The sequence below is a fragment of the Nicrophorus vespilloides genome, unplaced genomic scaffold, assembly GCF_001412225.1.
Source record: "Nicrophorus vespilloides isolate i.1.1-1 unplaced genomic scaffold, Nicve_v1.0, whole genome shotgun sequence".
Lineage (NCBI taxonomy): Eukaryota > Metazoa > Arthropoda > Insecta > Coleoptera > Silphidae > Nicrophorus > Nicrophorus vespilloides.
The window spans coordinates 38,637-56,718 of record NW_017096924.1 but is presented as its reverse complement, the minus strand read 5'-3'; the positions used below and the strand labels follow the sequence as shown (position 1 = coordinate 56,718).

The window sequence follows — 18,082 nt, the reverse complement described above, 5'->3', positions numbered from 1 at the left end:
GAGAGTCAGACGATGCTGCGATGTCCCACCATACAACATCCGAATGCCTGAGCAGGGGCTGCTCGTACAGCCCGTCGCATTCGCTCGAATACACGGCCCTGCAGTACGCGAGCAGGAAGGGCTCGCTGGACGAGGTCAGGTACGATATATGACCTAATAGCATATATTTAGTTAGTATTTGTTAATAAATATGAATATGAATCCAGGTACCTGATCGATAGTGGAGCGGATTTGGACTCTGGGCCGGATCCGGCCCTGCATCTGGCAATCCGCAGGAGGCACACTCCTATCGCCCTGATGCTGCTGCAGAGCGGAGCTGAATACGAGATGCGAGATTCCGTAAGTGCGAACGGATAAATTAGTATAAATGTATAATGATACAATTGCGGAGGATTTGCTTCTTGCATTTCAGCACGGAGATTATCCGATTCATATCGCCTGCACCGTTGGTCTTCTGGACGTGGTGCACACTCTGTGTGCGCTCGGCTGCAACGTCGAAGTGCCCACCACCAAAGGTCTATACCCTCTGCATCTGGCTGCAAAGAACGGGCACATCAATATAATAAGGTGATGAGCATCGATGATGTTGATGTGACGATGGTGATAAATCGATATGCATATTACAGGTGTTTGTGCACGGCCGGCTGCAATATCGACGTAAAGTACTCGGACAACGTCAGGGCGGATGTAACAGCCATCAAGTACGGATACAACGACATCTGCGAGCTTTTAGATAAGTTGCGTGCAACTGGGAACCGGGATCAGTTCGCGCGCCAGCTGGTTCCCACCTCTAAGCCGGCCCTGAAGCTCTCCCTTCGAGTCCTCGGCAATTGCGGCGTAGGGAAAACCTCGATGGTCAAGTCTCTCAATGCTGGACTCTTCAGCTCTTTGTTCAGACGTTCCAGCTCGCTGCAAAGCAACAAATGTAATAATAAAAAAAAACCTTTACAGGACTTTCTCGATTCGCTTCGATTGAATAATTTGATATTAATTATTATTAACAGCAAGACCTTCTTCACCGATTAACAACACACAGATCGAGATGGACGTGACGTCGCGTCAGAATTCGCTGAACTTCGAGTCTACGGCCAATTACAATTCGACCAACGGCATTCACGTGCAAAATGTAATTAACGAAAACTCACCCCACACAATTATTCTCTAACTGTTTGCGTCCGTCCATTGTGTACGTACAGGTGGACATATCGAACGTGGGAGAAGTCACCGTTTGGGAATTCTCCGGGCAGGAAAACTTCTTCCCCGTCTATCATCATTTCCTGTACCCGAATCCGCACGCCATCACCGCCATCCTCTTCAACTTGGAGGACACCGTCAACGTGCAGATACAGCAGGTCTTATTCTGGCTGAACTTCCTGATGGCAAGGCAACACTCCGATTTACCGTCCTGTGCGCATTCTGATTTCGATACTCTTATATACTTTTTTGACTTGTTTGTACTTACTCGATGTACTCATTATTTCGTTGCAGATGAGTACGGTAAGATTGTGCTCGTCGCGACGCACGTGGACACGACTCGCGCCGTCAAGAATCAGCAGGGCGAATGGATCTGCCCCGATGCCCAGAAGACGGTGGACGCCGTCATCAAGGCGACGCCGCACGCTTTCAACTTATCCAAGAGTTACCTGATCGCCGACTGCAACGTTCCCGCCTCGTACGCATTCAAACAACTCAAGGGAATGCTCTCAGCACTGAAACAGAATTGCCTTCAGGTAATAATGTTCGTTATATACAACCAAATTTTATTTTTCAGACCAGTACCTTCTCCTTGTTTCTATTTTCTTTCTTTCCTTGTCTATTTGATTTATTTTCCAGGGGGGGAATTTGCGCGGTACATTAAATCGCGGCGGTTACAACCTGCTCGCCGGCCCCGCACAATCGAAGGTTTGAATTAAGTGTGCTTTGAGAAACAATCCACCGATCGGAGAAGAGACGCACCATGTTCCGTCCTGTTTGTCTGTTTTTTTTTTACTTTTTATTATTTCTCTTGCGCTTGTATATACTTGCAGGACAAATCGTCGCGGACAAAAACCTCTATTTCTGTTTTTATTTGTTTAATTTACTTACGTTATTGTCGTCTTCTCTGTGTGTAAAGCAATCTGTTGGGACGTGGACCGGATTGCTGGAGGCGTCTCTGCTGTGGCTCGCAGGACTGCAAAAGCAGTACGAGCAATTCCCTGTGCTCACGAGGGAAGTCTTCTCGGAGTTGCTGCGTGCACAGGTCAATCTGCTGGCTTCCGATTGTCATATCTGCGAGCTTCTGCAGCAGCTCCACTTGATGGGAGAGGTTTGTTCCTTATTTACAGAATACGTGTATATAGTAAAATATTTTGTTGTTGTAGGTATTTTGCGTGCAACAACTGGTTGTGATATCGGTGCCGTGGCTGGGGACGCAACTGATCGGGGAGTTGTTTAGCATGCAATTCCAGAATCAATCACGCGTCACCGGCGTCTACACTTCGGAGGATTTCCAGGCGGGATACAATCAGTGCGACGCGCTCGGCGTGCTCGATCTGCTGCGCTCGATGGATCTATGCGTTCGGGTAGTGCTTTTAGAATCTGCAAAATATTTATGATATTAATGATATGTTTTAGTGCGAGTTTGAAGGAGACGTCGAGTACGAGTTTCCCATTTACAATCAGACGGAGACGCTGTCCGGTTTGTGGGATTCTGGCGATCCCAGATACAGGACGACAGGCGCGTGCTACGGAGGGGCCAGACTGCAGACTCCACCCGACACGTGCCATCTCTTCTCGTCGATATTCACCCACGTCCAGGTGGATTTGAGGAAGGCCACGCTGGAGAGCGGCGCGGCCAACGAGACCGATCTCTATCAATGGTACAGAGGTTCGAAACTGTGCACCTCCGTGCTGGAGACGTTGATCACGTTGCACGAGGACGCCTCCACCGGAGACGAGTTCATCGAGGTGAAGATACGCGGGCCACGGGAGAGCTCCCAGTACTGCTTCCACCTCTTCGAGCAGGTGCTCGAGACGGTGGGACAGGCGTTGAAGAGGGTGTGCCCGGGGCTTCTGGTGGAACGGCACGTGCTCAGTCCGCAGCAGCTGAGGATACACGACCCCGAGACTTACGCGTACGAACCGCAGGTGCTGGCAGCGGCGATGCTCGAAGCGGAATCCACGCTCGACGTGACGATCCACAACGCCTACACCGACAAGCAGGAGAGCATAATCCAATTGGTCCTATTCGGTGAGTCTGCAATTCAATTGATAATATCTAATAACCATGAACAATGAGCGTTTTAGATGATCAGGCAATCGCGCACAACATTCAATGGGGATGCGCTCTGAAGGTGAGGGACGTACCGACGCCGGCGAAGCTCAAACTGTGCGGACTGCTGGATCCTCCGGAGCCGCACGGAAGAGATTGGTGCGTCCTGGCTCTTCGCCTAGGACTCAGCCAGGAGAGGATCGCCGCTCTGGATTCGCAGCATTCCAGCTGCACCATGCGTCTTCTCTCCATCGCCGACTGCTCCATCGGTAAGCAATCATCACAACCATCTCCTGTTCCTCATCATCACCATCATCGTCGTCGTTCTCCATCGTCTATAAACATTACAATTGAAATAGAATTGCTGCAGCAGTACAAGTACAAACAACCATCAATTTCCATCCTTCTTTCCCTTTATCATTTTGCTCTATCTCTTTTCTTCTTTGTTGTTTCCATTTTTATAGGAGCTCTAGTAGCCAGTTTGCATGATTTAGATCGAGGGGACGCGGCCGACGTCGTGTTGCGTTCGGCCCCATTGCTGAAGGTCGTAGAGCATGTCGATTCTTAGGCAACACACAAAACACACACACACACATACACGAGCATCAATTAATTGTACATACATACAAATTAAACACACACTCACATACATGCGCGTATGTTGTTATATGTGTAAATGCGATAACATAAACAAGACAAGAAACAGTTCACATTCCGGAAACGTTCGCGGATTGCCAAATGCATTTGACAAACAACAAGGATGAAGAGTGCGAGTTTCTGATCAGACACAAACAACGAACGGGTTTTAGTTTACTAACAATCTGTACAATTTGATTGGATTAGAACGAAAAAAAAAAGAGGGAAGAAAACAGAAAGTCTACAGGGAAAATAAATAAAACTCATTACTCACACACGGCACACACTCAGTATTAAAAACAAAAGAACATGTGATACAGATTAAAACAAAAGATAGAGAGAGAGTATATATTATATTTAGAGGGAGGTATAAAGCCGAGATTCACCATCTCGGCTTCATTTCCTCCACCCTAGTACATATTAGAAGATGTATTTTATTTATTAACTATAGAAAAGAATATATTATTATTATACTAATATTAATTAGAGTCTATTAATTATCATTATTGTGTATTAGCGTTACTAGATGTCGTGTTACTCTACTACTATTATTATTATTGTTTACTGTATTTCTCCCACTGTCCCAAGCCCACTCAGATAATTATTTTTTTAGTACAAGAAAATAGTAGAGATAGATTACAATTATTATTACAGACTAGTCGTATTTTCTTTATATATATATATGTTTTTCGTTAATCTTTTGTTTTTCTAAGATAGCTATTGTTGTTGTTAACTCTGTGGTGTATTGATGTATCTGAAGAGAGGAATAGTGGTCATGTGTCGTCTAGATGATGCATTTATATTTTTCTCGAAATAAAAAATATATATATAAATGGGTGGAAATGTTGCGTACATTATTTGTGATCATTGGAATTTCAGGAAGCGAAACTTATTGGGATCGGGAATTCGATTTTTCACGAATATTAACAGAGTGAAAACTGTCCGAATCTAATCTAAATTTTATTCGAAATAATACATTTTAATAATATATATTATAATAAAAATTAAATCTAAACCGTACATATGAAGAATATGAATATTTTTTTTTTCGTTTGTTTGTTTGTTGTTGTTCCTTTTGTATTTGTTGCAAGTATTATGACGATCTTTCTTTACCAAAAAAATATGTTTTAATGTTAAGAGTTGCGTTCGTTTGTTTCTTTAGTGTATAGTGGGAGTGGGGGGTGAAATGTGATCTTCAATGTCTAATTTTGTTTTTTTTTATCCCCCCCTAAGCCTAGCAACGAAAGAAACAAATGAAAAAGACAAACAGTCAACGACTCGTTGTAATAATAATAATAAAAAAAAGAAAACACTAAAGAAGAGAGAACTAAATAAATTATAATCGTAAATTCCTAACACGTAAAAATCTCGGTACGTACACCATATATTGTATTATGTATGTATTACTATATTATAATTAGAACAAAAAACAAAAATGCGGCGAAAATTAACACTAAGACTTTGCAAAAGAAGAGAAAAAAAAATAATAATTAGTATAAGGAAACAAAAGTATAGTTATATGAAATAAAAGAAACAAAGGATTTCAACGAACGGAAAAAAAAACACTATGTAGAAACGACTACGATGAGAAAAAGATTGGGTAATTATATATATGTATGTATGTATAAGATAAACCGTTCTCTAGAACTACGCGTAATTGCGTGCAAGTGCTGCTGCTGCTGCATCGTCGAAAAAGTGCAAGCGCACCAGTCAACAGGAAGAGGAGCCCTTTTTATACAACGTGTACACAGAGGAGAGATCGACATATAAACAAAAAAAAAACAAAGAAAAAAATAATAATGTGTCTGACAAACAGTTACATAATAAAAGAAATATATAAAGAAATTGTTTATGATTGATGGATGTGGTTCGGTTGTTTCTTCTCCGCGTGTGCGTGGGGTGCATGGAGAGCGCAATGCTTAGGCTCTCTCGCCACGGATTCGGCGCGCCAATTGGATGTCTTTGGGCATGATGGTTACTCTCTTGGCGTGGATGGCGCACAGATTGGTGTCTTCGAAGAGACCCACCAAATAGGCTTCGCTGGCTTCCTAAAACGCACGAAACAACAGAACACAACATGAGCAAACTGCGTAACCGAATAAGAAAGAAAAGAGAGGCGGGAGAGGTTTTTTTTTTTTTTGACGACTTACCTGGAGGGCACCGATGGCGGCAGACTGGAAACGCAGATCCGTCTTGAAATCCTGCGCGATTTCTCTCACCAAACGTTGGAAGGGCAGTTTGCGGATGAGCAATTCGGTGGACTTTTGGTACCTCCTGATCTCACGAAGGGCGACAGTACCGGGACGGTACCTGTGCGGCTTCTTGACTCCTCCGGTGGACGGCGCCGACTTCCTCGCGGCTTTTGTTGCCAACTGTTTACGAGGGGCTTTTCCTCCCGTCGATTTACGGGCTGTCTGCTTGGTACGAGCCATCTTTGCTTACTACTTCGTTCACTGCGGAAAAAAAAACAAAACACAATATTACTCCTACATTATCAACAACTGCAGCAGTTCGTAAACAACGTACATTCGTCGTCCTATTCAAATTCTTCGTGAGCAACACGTCACTGCAAAATGAAACGATTACATTAATCAATCGTTTCTTCATCAGTCACCATATGACAATAAACACAACAACATAAAGCCTTCGAAAGCAAACCGATCACTTTTAAAACAAAGATAAACTTGATTCATTTTACAATAAACACGAGTAAATTATTTGCAATAACAAACAAAACAAAAAATCTAAACAGAAAAGATAATTTAGAAATTGTATTGATTCATAGATAAGAATGATAAACTAAAAAGTTGACGCAGCAATATAAAATATTGATTTGAACAAAAGATGCAAACCAAACAATTTGTTGTTTTTTCTGAAAATATAATTTTAACAGCAATTGCAAATGTTTATAAACAGGAAGTGAATCTATCAATATTAAAAAAAAATGCATTCCCCCATTTAAAACTATGTTCGTGTGGGTTACAAAGGTCCCTCTGAACCCCTATGAAATGAAGCAGATGCAACAACCCCAAATAACTAGAAATCAGGTATAAAAATGGGAAGATGAATGACCAAGAAAATACCTTTATAATAAGTACAATAATCCCCCTAATTTATATTTTGTGAGAATTATTTTCAACTAGTCAAAAAAAATTGTAAATGGATTGGATGAAATTGTTTATCGTTCTATGAGAGGTTAAATTGCATATAATTTAAAGCAAATATTAATTTAGAAAGTAAAAAAAAAGTGGACTGTATTACTATAAATTAATATTAGAATTGTTCACGTGATGTAACTGTAGTTGTATGTTGACCATAGGTCACAAATAAACAATTCAATTTTCCCGCCATTGACAGTATGCAATCAACACAATTGATAAAATAACGATTTTTCTACTAACCTAGAAAAATCGCGTTAAGTTTAATTGGGAGCAAACGGCGGTCGACGTCTTCTGTAGCTACAGAGGAGGATACGAGAGATATGTATAATTTTGGCGCCGAAAAGCTGATGCCGCGATGCACAAAACAATATCGATTCGTTCGAACGGGGACCGCGCGGGAGAGACTAAGGGGGGTCGAGGAGGTCGGGGAAGCGGTGCGTTGTTCGAGAGAAAAGCAGGCGAGAGAGCGAGGAAAAACAAAATAAACACGTAATGGCGGCCGAGAGCACGCAAATAGTTGTTCCCTTGGCACGAGCGTACGCCGCGAAAACGACGCTTCCCCGGCGAACAAAGAACGTTTTTCGCCTTCACGAGATGACGCAAAACGTTAACACCGAACGCGAACAACGAATTCAAGGGTTTCTAGGGTTGTGGTACTTACAATTATTTGTCCTTTGCCTTTAGCTGCTTGCGACTTGACGTGCTCTCACGACGACCGCTAATGTTCAACTGAAGCTGCGCAATACAAACATCCACCGGCACGGGGGGTGCAACGGTGGCCACCTATTGGCCAAAATAACGAGCGACGCGATTGGTCGACGCTGTCGCTCGCGTCCGCGGACCCTCGAAATTCAAAAATCTGTGCGTCCGTCAACGCGAACAAACGAATTTCCCGGATTTTCCGGAAACGCCACACCGGAAAACCCGTTACCAACGGAAAGCCACAGAGGGATCGCAATCGCACGCACTCTGACTTGTGCGAAAATCGGAAAACTCGCGTTCTAAAAATAGATTTACAGCGTCACGACGGAGGTCACCCGCACGAAAATCCGCGGAAAATTAACGTTTTTCGCGTTCAACGAACGTCGAACACTTCTCGAGCGAACCACACGTCCTTAAATACGTGGAAAACTCGCGGAAAATGTGCGGAAACTCGACCAGATCGAAATATATCGAAAAATAAAGGGAATTTTCCGAAAGACCGCGTGTCGCACATGACCGCCACCAGGTGGCGCTCCCGGAAAATCGCGGATTTCCCCCCACCAACGCGCAGCGAGAAAATTACTAATTGCAAATTCTAAGAAAGACAAAACAAAAAAAATAATAAAGATGTAAAGAAAGTGTTGTCATCATTCACCAATGATGTTTTGTTTTTGTTGTTTGTTTATTTAGGAAAAGTAAAGCGAGTTAAAGTCTTAAATCCATATTTTTAATTTGAAAATCTAAACTTCCCAAAAAAAAGGGGTTTCACATTTATTACACATATTTTTAATACCAAGAGACGAGAGAACAATTTGCACCGCCTTCCTCGAAAAAAAAAAATTAATAATAAAAAACAACGGACATTCACAGATTTTCTTTGTTTTCTCTACATGAAGGAAAAATAAGAAATCGAGGAAGGACGGGCAAACTAAGTAAATTTGTAAAGAGAACAGAATAAAACGGAAAATCACTCTCCAAAAATATTTATATCCTCATCATATAAACATGCACATCAGACGAATTACTTCATACATTTAAATATACACATATATATATATATCTTGATTTTTTTTTCTCTCTTCACACAGATCAACGAGGAAACGAACCTTTTCGCGCGCCCTTCTTTTTTTCTCTCTCTTGTTGCATTACCTCCAGCAACGGTTACCATGGGAACGGGAAGAGGTCCTTTGTTGTTTGCTCGTAACTAAACGCTATTGTTATCATCGTCATCGTTACAATAGGCCAACTAGATTTTTTTTCTTTTCCATCCAAAATTTTCTCTTCTCCTTCTTCGGGAACAACGACCAATCATAATTCCGTCCTAAATTTACAACTATTTCTTCTCTTACTTCTCCATCCGATCACAACAGCAACAACGAAAGAAATTAAAAAAAAAAACAACAATTATTTCAATAACTACCTACCTAACATATATTACTTTTAGAGTAGTGTACATATACATAATTAAAATAAAAAAAAAATGAACATATATTTTTTGATGTTTTCTTCTTCTTGTGTTGCATAAGAAAACAAAGAGAAACGAAATCGAACTCAGTAAATTGTTAATATTAATAAATAAGATATCAGTCGAAAGGGTGAATCGATAATATTCACTGCATCACCGCAATTAACAACAGAAATGTAAAATAACAACGATCGTAACCATGGCGATCGTGTCGTAACCAAGGCATAATAAGCTTGTTCTTCGAATGTTTCCAATTGAAAGATCACAAAAGCGCGCGTTTCGAACGAACAAAAGAAAAAAAAACGTGGTGTAAGAAATAGTTTCTTTTTTTTTTTTAGAAAAAATATATATAAGTATGCATATAAGTCAAAAATAATAAATGTAAAGTAATAAAAATAAAAGTAATGATAAATTCCAATACAATAAATAATAATAATAATAAAATAAATGACTCGCAGAACGCTCCGAACAATCAAATAAATCGCATGTAAACAAAAGAAGAGAAATAATAATAATAATAATGCGCTTGGCAACACAACGAAAGTGCAGGGTCGGAGTGAGCCCTGAAAGCTTGTTGTTTCATCGTCAAAAAAACAAAACAAAACATATCAAATTATTGGATTGTTACATTTGTGTGTGTTAGCGGCGAAAATTTGAAGATCGAATTGTTTTTGAAATTAACAAAAAAAAAAATAATTAGAAAAATTTGTTTTAAATCCTACTTACGACTAATTAAAAACGAAATTAAATTAAACGATGATACAATATAAAAAAAAAACGAAAAGGAGGAACAACGTGTGTCGATGATGATGATGATAATAATAATTACAAAAAACAAAAGAGTAAAATAATGGAATCGAATCGAGAAACGCGTTTCGGAAATTCGCGAGAGAAGATAAACAAATTCAAATATAAAACAAAAAAAAAACAAAAGAGTATAGAATCAGTGTTTTGTCTTCTTTTTAAGATGTCTAAGATTTAATGGAATAATTGTTTTTTTTGTTTTTGTTAGCTTAAAATTAGTTGTGTTGTAAAATATAATAAAGTTAGTAAAAGTGCTTAAAGCTTCTTGATAATAAACAATTAATACAGATGATGTAAAATAAGTAAAGTGAACGCGCTCGAATCCGACTCGAAAATTGACTTGTTAAATGAATTTATTATATTTTGAACGTCGAGCGAAAAGGAGACGCGATCATGCAAATCATTAATTAATTTGTATTTTTCCTCTCTCGTGAATTTCCACAAGCCGTTGAAAAATTTGGAATTTGATTTTGTTTGTTCCACGTTTTCTTTGTTTGATTCTAGTATGTAAAATTGAAAAATAGATAAACCCTACTTACATATATGTATGTATGTATATATAATATATCTTGTGTGCATATGTACGAATATACACCAATTTCTTTTTCATCTTCTTTATCCTTAATTAATAATAATTAAAAATTACATCAATTTGTTAAATGTACGCAATGTACCTGTGCAATATCAAAACTTTCATCTCCCATCTCATCTCTCTCCTTTCTACTCTCAAGTAAATCATTTACTTCTTGCTTTGTCCTTTCACTCCCCCTTTCTTATAACGCTCAATCAATATGAAATGTATTGGTTTTCTTTCCATCGTCAAATCTCATTCATCAATCTTAGAAAAATAATAATTTCTGGAAATGTTCTCTTCATCAACAATCTACTTCTTCTCTATCTCTCTCAATTTGTTGGTTGGCACTGTCAAATTCTGGAATATGATGAAAGGCGTTTAATGAAAAACGGGGAGGATGATGCATTCTCGATCGTCGGAATCGAAGAAGGTAGAGCTCAAGGGGATGTGTGTTGTTTGCAAAGGTATATTGCGTACAAGCCTACGTGTGTTAACCTCACATGCCGACGCTGCTCGCTAAGTTGATGGGCGTCTGGCAGTATGGGCATTCGGTCTGCGTTGCGGCGCACGCACTGCACAGTACGAAGTGATTGCAATTGAGAGTGACCGTGCGGTTCTTCTCCTCGCAGACCATGCACTTGGAGGCGGTCTCGCGGTACAGCACCTTATCCACCTCCTCCAAGTCCTGCTTAAGCTTGGACTGTATACCTTTGAGGGCGCCCAGCGACAGCTTACTCAGCTCGGACACCTTCATAATACTGTGCAGATGCGGTCCGCCCTGCGCCTGCTCGTAGTCCAACTTCAGCGCCCCGTACTGCGACACCAGATCGCCGATCTTTTGCTCGGCGACCGCCACCTTTCTGTTCGCTTCCTCGGTTTCGCGTTGCCACGCATCGCACGCCGTCTTCGCCTGCAGCAGTCGATCGCTCCAGCTGGCCAGCTGCAGTCTCGCGTTGCTCAGATCCTCGCGCAGCTGTGCGACCTCTATGCCTCCGGTGGCATTTCCACCGACGGTCGCGCCGCCTCCGACGCCGCTGCTGCTGCCGCCGCCGCCGCCCAGACTAGGCGACATGCTGAAGCTGTTGTGATTGCGGGTGTTGCTCGGCGAGATGTTCTGATAGTCGAAGAAGTTGCTGAACGAGTTGGCGATCTTGGAAGCGCTGCTGCTGAGCGGCATCTGCGAATGGTTGAGGAACGTATCCATGTGATCCTGTCCTTGCGAAAACCTGGAAGCGCCCAGGAACGACGAATGCAGATTCAGTGGACTGCTGCTCGGACTGAAGACGGTACGCGCCGCCCCCGGTATGTTGACGGGGGCGGAGCTGCGTAACATCCCAGCAGATGCCAATCCCACGGATATCGAATTCGATACCGACGGCGGTTCCGTGTCCAGCTCGGACAGATCCACGTCTATGTGAAGTTTCTCCAAGTTACCTAAACAGCAACAATTCAATTGAAACAAGTGTGTCGAGTGGAATGTGTCAAGAAGAACCACTAACCGACAGTGACGATACAATCGTTTCCGGTGTTGAAGAATGGCGGCCCAATACCGCTGTACGCCAGACAGAGCGTCTGCTTCTTCTGCTCTCTCTCTATTGCATCTATCAATAATAATGTTGATGATGATCAAATTAATTTAACATATTATATGATATAATACCTAAGTTGGGATCATTGTCGATGGCCAGAAGCTGCTTCGTCAATTCCAAGGTGCCAATCGTAGGCCGATGACAGTTCAAGGTTTTGTGTGTGAGTTGGGAACCGGGTGCCTTGCTGTGCGAACTGTTCGAACCCAACGACGACGTAGAAGCAGACTCTGATACTTCGCTGCTTCCATTCTAAAAATTAAAAGAGAAAAAATTAAGTTGTAGTTCTCGAATATATTACAGGCAGAAACTTACGCTGCTTTCGCTGCTCTTCTCCTTGCATTTATCCAATGAATGCGTCTGCGGCAGAGCGTTGGAGAGTAACTCTGCGAAATTGGTGCCCCCGTCCAGGGGACCGGCGTTCTCTCGGGAGACGCTCATCTCTTCTAAAATGAAAGCTACATTTTACATTACTCCCAAATACACACGCACACGCGCATTCAACAAACGTGTTTTTGTTTTTCATTACTCTTTCAAATTCTTCAACTGCAACTGGAGGTAACATAAACACACTCATAAGCACACACATACACAGGCATACAAATAGAGAGGAGACAGCAATTGTTGCTGGTCTTACGTTCGACGTGGGCGAAAGCGCAGAAAACACCCCTTGGGCAGTATCCAGCCTGCTGCACGTCGTTGCATTTCGTGCTCTTGTAGATCTCAGGGTGAAACTGCTGCTCGGTGCGGGTGTGGCAGTACGAGCAGAGATCACCGGAATCGCAATTGCCCGGCTCACCCCATTCCTCTCCGTGCTTCACGTTCGGACACGGCGTCGAACTGCGAAAACGAAAGCAAACGCGCGCACACACGGCCACGATAAGCGTCGTTATTTTTGAAACTGGACGAGCATATATCTCATAAAATAGCCAAAGTTGTATATCCAACATCATCATCATCATCATCGTGGTGGAGATAACATGTCATATCCGTCGCAACAATCTCTGCTCATCAAGACGATCTGCAGACACGCAAACACGCCAGACAAGCCTAACAAATAAGATCCGATGATATATATATAGAGAGATATACAATGCAGACAGATGACTTGATTAATTGAAGGAAATTATTCAATCGCTCACCGGTACTTGAATTTCCGAGGACTTCGCCGTTTGTCTTTGCTGTTGTGATACTGCGGACAGGCGTATCCCTGTCTGCAAAGTCTCGGCGGACGCTTGCAGGGTTCCGTCTTGTAATTGGACAGAACGTAATTGGTGTCCTGCCATTTGGGATCCTCGTTCATCAGATTCCGCTCCTTGTCGAGGGCGTTCGGACCGTTCGCAGAACCTCCTCCGTCGGCTTCGGACGCCTCGAGCGCTTGAATTTCCTTGATGTCGTACACTGGCGGCCTATGGTCCAGACTACCGTGAGCAAACGCGCAATGCAGCCCGTTCTTTACGCAGTATCCTCGGGAATCGGTGTCATGCACGCACATGCATGTCTTGTAGTATCTCAGGTGATATCTACGCTCCGTGTCTCCTGCGGTTCGATGCAAAAACGGACATCTACAAAATCAATATAGTCTTAGTAATATTAAAATTTCATTATGATACATCTACTTCAACTAACATTTCGTACTCAATCATTGATTTGAAATACGAATTTTGATAAGAAATCTTGTATAAAAGGAACATTTCATATTGGAAATAAATGCATGTCAACAAAGACCTGTCAAATTGACAGACGCGTCTGTTGCAGGAGCGGAAGTCAAAATTGAATTGGATCGAAAAGGGAAATGCGCGCATTACGCAACAACCTGCTCGGATTGCGCGCAATCACGGTAAACGAAATTCGGAACGCACAAGCGCTGAATGGAGACGGCGATTCGAATACACGCAAATATTTGGAAAGCTGCGATGCGTGACATAATAATTGCACGAATTTAGATTTCGTTTTCTCATGTTGTCATTTGTGCAATTGGATTACTAATAAGCTTTGGCTTTGGATGTCAGTGGCCTTTCGTATTATTATTATTATGATGATTCCTTTCTCTCTCTCTCTCTCTCTCTCACACGCATTGCAGCATATGGTTAAGGTAGGTTGGTGGGCGCCTATTCCATAACGCGTTGGAACGGCGCCCAAAACTATATTTTTGGCTCCAATTACGAGAGCGACAAGTGCAACATGTAAATACAGATAGAGAGGGCTATGATGTTTCAATGCGATTGTTTTTGTTTGCGTGTGCTGCGCGGTGAATCGAGGCGGCTGTGACACACAACGAGAAACGTCACACCCACCCACCGCCAATCGCGGTTCGCAACAACAAAACAAGAGCAGCTTGGCAAAAAAAAAATAAAATAAAAGAAGCCGAAGAAGATGACTCGATTCCGGAATGATTAATGAATGTTTATGTTACTTACTCGTCTCCGTCGGGGCAGATTCCCGTCGTCTCATCGTACTTGGTGCAATAATTGTCGGCGCTGTAGTTGAAGGTGCCGTCCCTTCGTCGGACCGGTCTTCGCCGACGCTGGTTCATGAAGTGCCAGTGGAAACAGGTGAAGGGTCGATGCTGGGTGCATTTGTGCTGCAGGAAAAGCGGGCATTGTTCGACGCGGAATTCCTTCAGATACCTACGACGACGAAAGTCGAACAACAGCAGCAGCAGCAAGAAAAAAAAAGATAAAATAAATAAAAGGATCAGATCAGAGATGATGATGATGCGATCGATCGATCGCAGATGGGACACACGATGCTGCGTCTCATCTGCAGTCGTCGGATGAATGCATTTTCGCAAATTTCTGCGGCACTTACGAGTAATGATTCGGTTTTTCCGTTTGAGCTGTCAACAAAGGTTTAGACTCTGACGGCATTTTGTAATCACTGGCGCGCACGCTGCCGACGCAGGGCACGCTCACACCGGGCCAATCCTCGGGCCCTATTTTGAATCACGTGACAGCCGTCGCTTCGCACTTTTTGATTTTTCAAGGACGTTTGTGTTTTGGTCAAAAAACCCGCTGTCTCCCCCCGCGCTCCCCACAACCAATCAACAAAGAGAAGAAAGATGATGAAGAAAAAGAACGAAAAAAAACAATTGCAACGATTGATGCGATTACGTGCGAAGGTGGCTATGATTAACGACGTCTATGGCCGACTACGATTTATGCTGTTGCTCAAAACAAAACCGATTCAAGATCTACGTTGGCTGCTGTCAACACGTCCATTGCCGAACAAATATACACACAAACACATATGCACCGTACAATTATGTACGAGCACAGAGACACTGAAGCTCGGAGGACAATTACATTGCATCGACTCGAAAATAGCAACGAAACCGGACCCGCATTCCGCGGAAACGCATAAACATTACACAATTGCAGTGAATAATAATAATGCACGGAACGATTGTATATGTATATATATATTAAAAAAAAAAACAACACGCACAACACACACTCTGACACTAGATTGGCGCAACGGTCTAGGCAACCCACCGGACGCGACTCCAATACGAATCGATCGACAATCTTATTGGAATTTCCCACATTAAATTACTTAAACGCAAAAAAAACCAAAGCACTCGCAATCACGTACACTCATTAACGTCGATTCGCACTCGACAATTGTCCATTGGAAAACGAACCAGAGAAAGTCGTCCAATTGATTTTACAGTGTAATTACGTGCCGCACGACACTTATCGACCGGAGAATGCAAGTGGTGCGCATATGCAACCAACCGATCGCGCACTCCATTTGATGCGCAACACATTTATATATATATACAGGGTGAAACACATGAATTAAAGGGGGGAAAGATTAAAAATCGAAATCGTTTAACTTGTAGACACTCAGTCTTAAATGCATCTTTATTTATTTATTTTATATATTTTTTTTCTTCTTTTGTTTTAAATTTCTCATATATATATATCTCATATAATTTATTTGTTTACGACTCTTCTCTTGTTTCTCCTTTTGTTTTTAAATTTGCAATTATCAAGTAATCAAGTTAAATTTAAATCTGTGGCAAAACTCAGAAAATATCATCAAACTGTTCATCAAATATTTTGCGAAATAACAAAAAAAAATTACGTACAACTCACGAAATGTATAAATCTATGTAATTACATATGTATATGAATGTATATATTTATAAAAAAACGAACGAATGGTTCTAAAAAGGGCTAAAAAAAGGTGATTTTTAATATTGCACTAGAAGAAATGAGGGAAGCGGAAGATTTAAATAAGATTTTAGTTGCTTTAGTTGTGATGGAAATGTGTTAAGAGGAAGAAAACGAAATGCGGAATAGAATCTAAAGTAATCACTATATGTACACTTATGACAAAACATAAATCTAAAACAAATGAAAGCTAAAAGAATTACGACATTCTTCTTTTGTTTTCCCCCATCGACGGAGGAGGAGGAGATGCGTGTATCATATATTTCGAGTTGCTTCGTGACTAGGCTTAACAACTTGTAACTATGCAACGAGTTTGCTCTTTGTTCGGCTTAAATTAAAAACAAAGAAAAATATTTAAAAGAAAAAAAAACGATCAGGGTGGTGCCTGGCTGGTGGTCGTAGTATCAGCGTGAGTACATTTTCCGTGTGTAAATGTTAATTAATGTTAAGTTGTAATGTTAAGAGTAAATCGCGATTTCGGTTTCGAAACGAAAACTAAGTACGAGAGAGGTCCAGAGTATTTTATAACTCATCTTAATCTTAATGGAATTGGCTAAATTCTGAGACGATTGCAGAGTTAACGCGGATCCTCCCTTAACGGAAATATCGAGCCTCTCCTTTCCTTTTATACATTATAGATTTGTTAATTCTACCTACACGAAACACAACGTTCTAATCGCACTCGATCAATTGGATAATCGTCAACAATTTTGTTAACATTACGCATAATATTATCGTTATGAACGTGGTTTCTTTTCTTTTCTCCAATCATTTACGTTCGATTCGGAAAAGAAAATTCGGACAATGCGTTTTCGCGCAGTGAAATGGAAACATTTTATAGATAGAGTACGTTTGCAGAAATCGAGCAGTAATCGAAAAGCTTGCAATAATTAATTAATGGTATAAGAGAGTCAACGATCCTGCATGATGGTTGGTTGGAAGGACGCAGCAGTTGCAGTTGCCATGACAAAGTTGTACGTTTCCTTGACGATCTTCGAGTATTAAATAATAACAAGAAAACTAAATACGATCATAATGGAAGTCTTACCTCCGGATATACAAATATTTGCGTATTGCTCATTTGTTGTTTTGTGCGAAGAATCAGCTAATCTCATCCTCAAACCTCGTCAGCATCATCTTCTTCTACTTCTTCACGTTCTCAAATTCACATCATCTTCATTTCCATCCAGAGTGCTGGCCAATACATAATAAATAATAATATGGCTCGTTCTCTTGTGTTTTTTTTCTTGCATCTACTTGAACGCGTGCAACTTGTCGTATTAGAAGTAGTATTAATAATAATAATAGTAGTATTAAAATCTTAATCTAGTAATAATAACTATATATGTATAATATACTTTTTTGCATCGTTTTCATCCAATCGCCGGAATTCATTGTCCTTTTGCTTTCTCTCTCTCTCTCTGTCTGCCTCCATATATATATCTCTGTCTCTCTCTCTCCTTTTAAATCGATTAAACAACGCGAAGCCCTTGCCGTACATCTTACGTCTCTGTCTATCACTCGTATTTCTATCTAATACAAAAATAGGATCTAACTTCATTTTCTCTCTTGGAATTATTACTTTCTTGATACCGAAAACGTTGAATATCGAAAAGCGTTTTCCCCTCGTTAAAACAACTGGGCGGAGACTAATTATTTGTTTTTGTTTTTTTTTGTTTTGTGGGTGGAGCGTCGTTGCTAATGTTGTTCTTGTTGTTTGTTCAAT

General features: G+C 41.3%; 3 protein-coding genes across 5 annotated transcripts; 1 reads left to right on the top strand and 2 right to left on the bottom strand.

Moving 5' to 3' along the window:
- The first annotated feature begins 6 nt into the window (after positions 1–6).
- On the top strand, positions 7–9,147 carry LOC108558499 (death-associated protein kinase 1-like). 2 transcript variants are annotated; one of them, XM_017915421.1, is made up of 12 exons: positions 7–139; positions 207–339; positions 413–567; positions 627–925; positions 1,005–1,126; positions 1,197–1,407; positions 1,489–1,730; positions 2,114–2,305; positions 2,361–2,561; positions 2,614–3,229; positions 3,286–3,519; positions 8,838–9,147. In XM_017915421.1, the coding sequence occupies exons 1-12, from the start codon at positions 21–23 to the stop codon at positions 8,951–8,953; spliced, it is 2,640 nt and encodes an 879-aa protein (XP_017770910.1). In that variant the 5' UTR covers positions 7–20; the 3' UTR covers positions 8,954–9,147. The 2 variants fall into 2 exon arrangements, with proteins under 2 accessions (XP_017770910.1, XP_017770911.1); XM_017915422.1 differs by lacking the exon at positions 8,838–9,147 and adding an exon at positions 3,715–4,214.
- LOC108558510 (histone H3.3) lies at positions 5,208–8,006 on the bottom strand. Of its 2 annotated transcripts, XM_017915437.1 has the most exons (4): positions 7,709–8,006; positions 6,413–6,452; positions 6,037–6,339; positions 5,208–5,934 (listed from the first exon to the last, which is right to left on the bottom strand). In XM_017915437.1, exons 3-4 carry the CDS (start codon positions 6,316–6,318, stop codon positions 5,806–5,808), a joined length of 411 nt encoding a protein of 136 aa, XP_017770926.1. In that variant the 5' UTR covers positions 6,319–6,339; positions 6,413–6,452; positions 7,709–8,006; the 3' UTR covers positions 5,208–5,805. The 2 variants fall into 2 exon arrangements, with proteins under 2 accessions (XP_017770926.1, XP_017770925.1); XM_017915436.1 differs by lacking the exon at positions 6,413–6,452 and having other exon boundaries at positions 7,709–8,005.
- An 856-nt stretch (positions 9,148–10,003) lies between the features above and the next one.
- Positions 10,004–15,887, bottom strand: LOC108558501 (RING finger protein unkempt). Its single transcript, XM_017915423.1, has 8 exons — positions 14,990–15,887; positions 14,599–14,808; positions 13,321–13,743; positions 12,816–13,018; positions 12,494–12,624; positions 12,253–12,430; positions 12,092–12,193; positions 10,004–12,026 (listed from the first exon to the last, which is right to left on the bottom strand). Exons 1-8 carry the CDS (start codon positions 15,046–15,048, stop codon positions 11,089–11,091), a joined length of 2,244 nt encoding a protein of 747 aa, XP_017770912.1. The 5' UTR covers positions 15,049–15,887; the 3' UTR covers positions 10,004–11,088.
- Positions 15,888–18,082: the final 2,195 nt, after the last annotated feature.

Excerpts from the sequence above, each read along its gene's own strand:
- LOC108558499 (XM_017915421.1), top strand. The coding sequence starts at position 21 with ATGTCCCACCATACAACATCCGAATGCCTGAGCAGGGGCTGCTCGTAC. Across the intron at positions 926-1,004 it reads CTCGCTGCAAAGCAACAAAT|CAAGACCTTCTTCACCGATT; the intron begins GTAATAATAAAA and ends TATTATTAACAG. Across the intron at positions 2,306-2,360 it reads AGCTCCACTTGATGGGAGAG|GTATTTTGCGTGCAACAACT; the intron begins GTTTGTTCCTTA and ends TTGTTGTTGTAG.
- LOC108558501 (XM_017915423.1), bottom strand. The coding sequence starts at position 15,048 with ATGCCGTCAGAGTCTAAACCTTTGTTGACAGCTCAAACGGAAAAACCG. Across the intron at positions 14,809-14,989 it reads GAAAAACCGAATCATTACTC|GTATCTGAAGGAATTCCGCG; the intron begins GTAAGTGCCGCA and ends TCGTCGTCGTAG. Across the intron at positions 12,625-12,815 it reads CGCTTTCGCCCACGTCGAAC|AAGAGATGAGCGTCTCCCGA; the intron begins GTAAGACCAGCA and ends CTTTCATTTTAG.
- LOC108558510 (XM_017915437.1), bottom strand. The coding sequence starts at position 6,318 with ATGGCTCGTACCAAGCAGACAGCCCGTAAATCGACGGGAGGAAAAGCC. Across the intron at positions 5,935-6,036 it reads CCGCCATCGGTGCCCTCCAG|GAAGCCAGCGAAGCCTATTT; the intron begins GTAAGTCGTCAA and ends CGTGCGTTTTAG.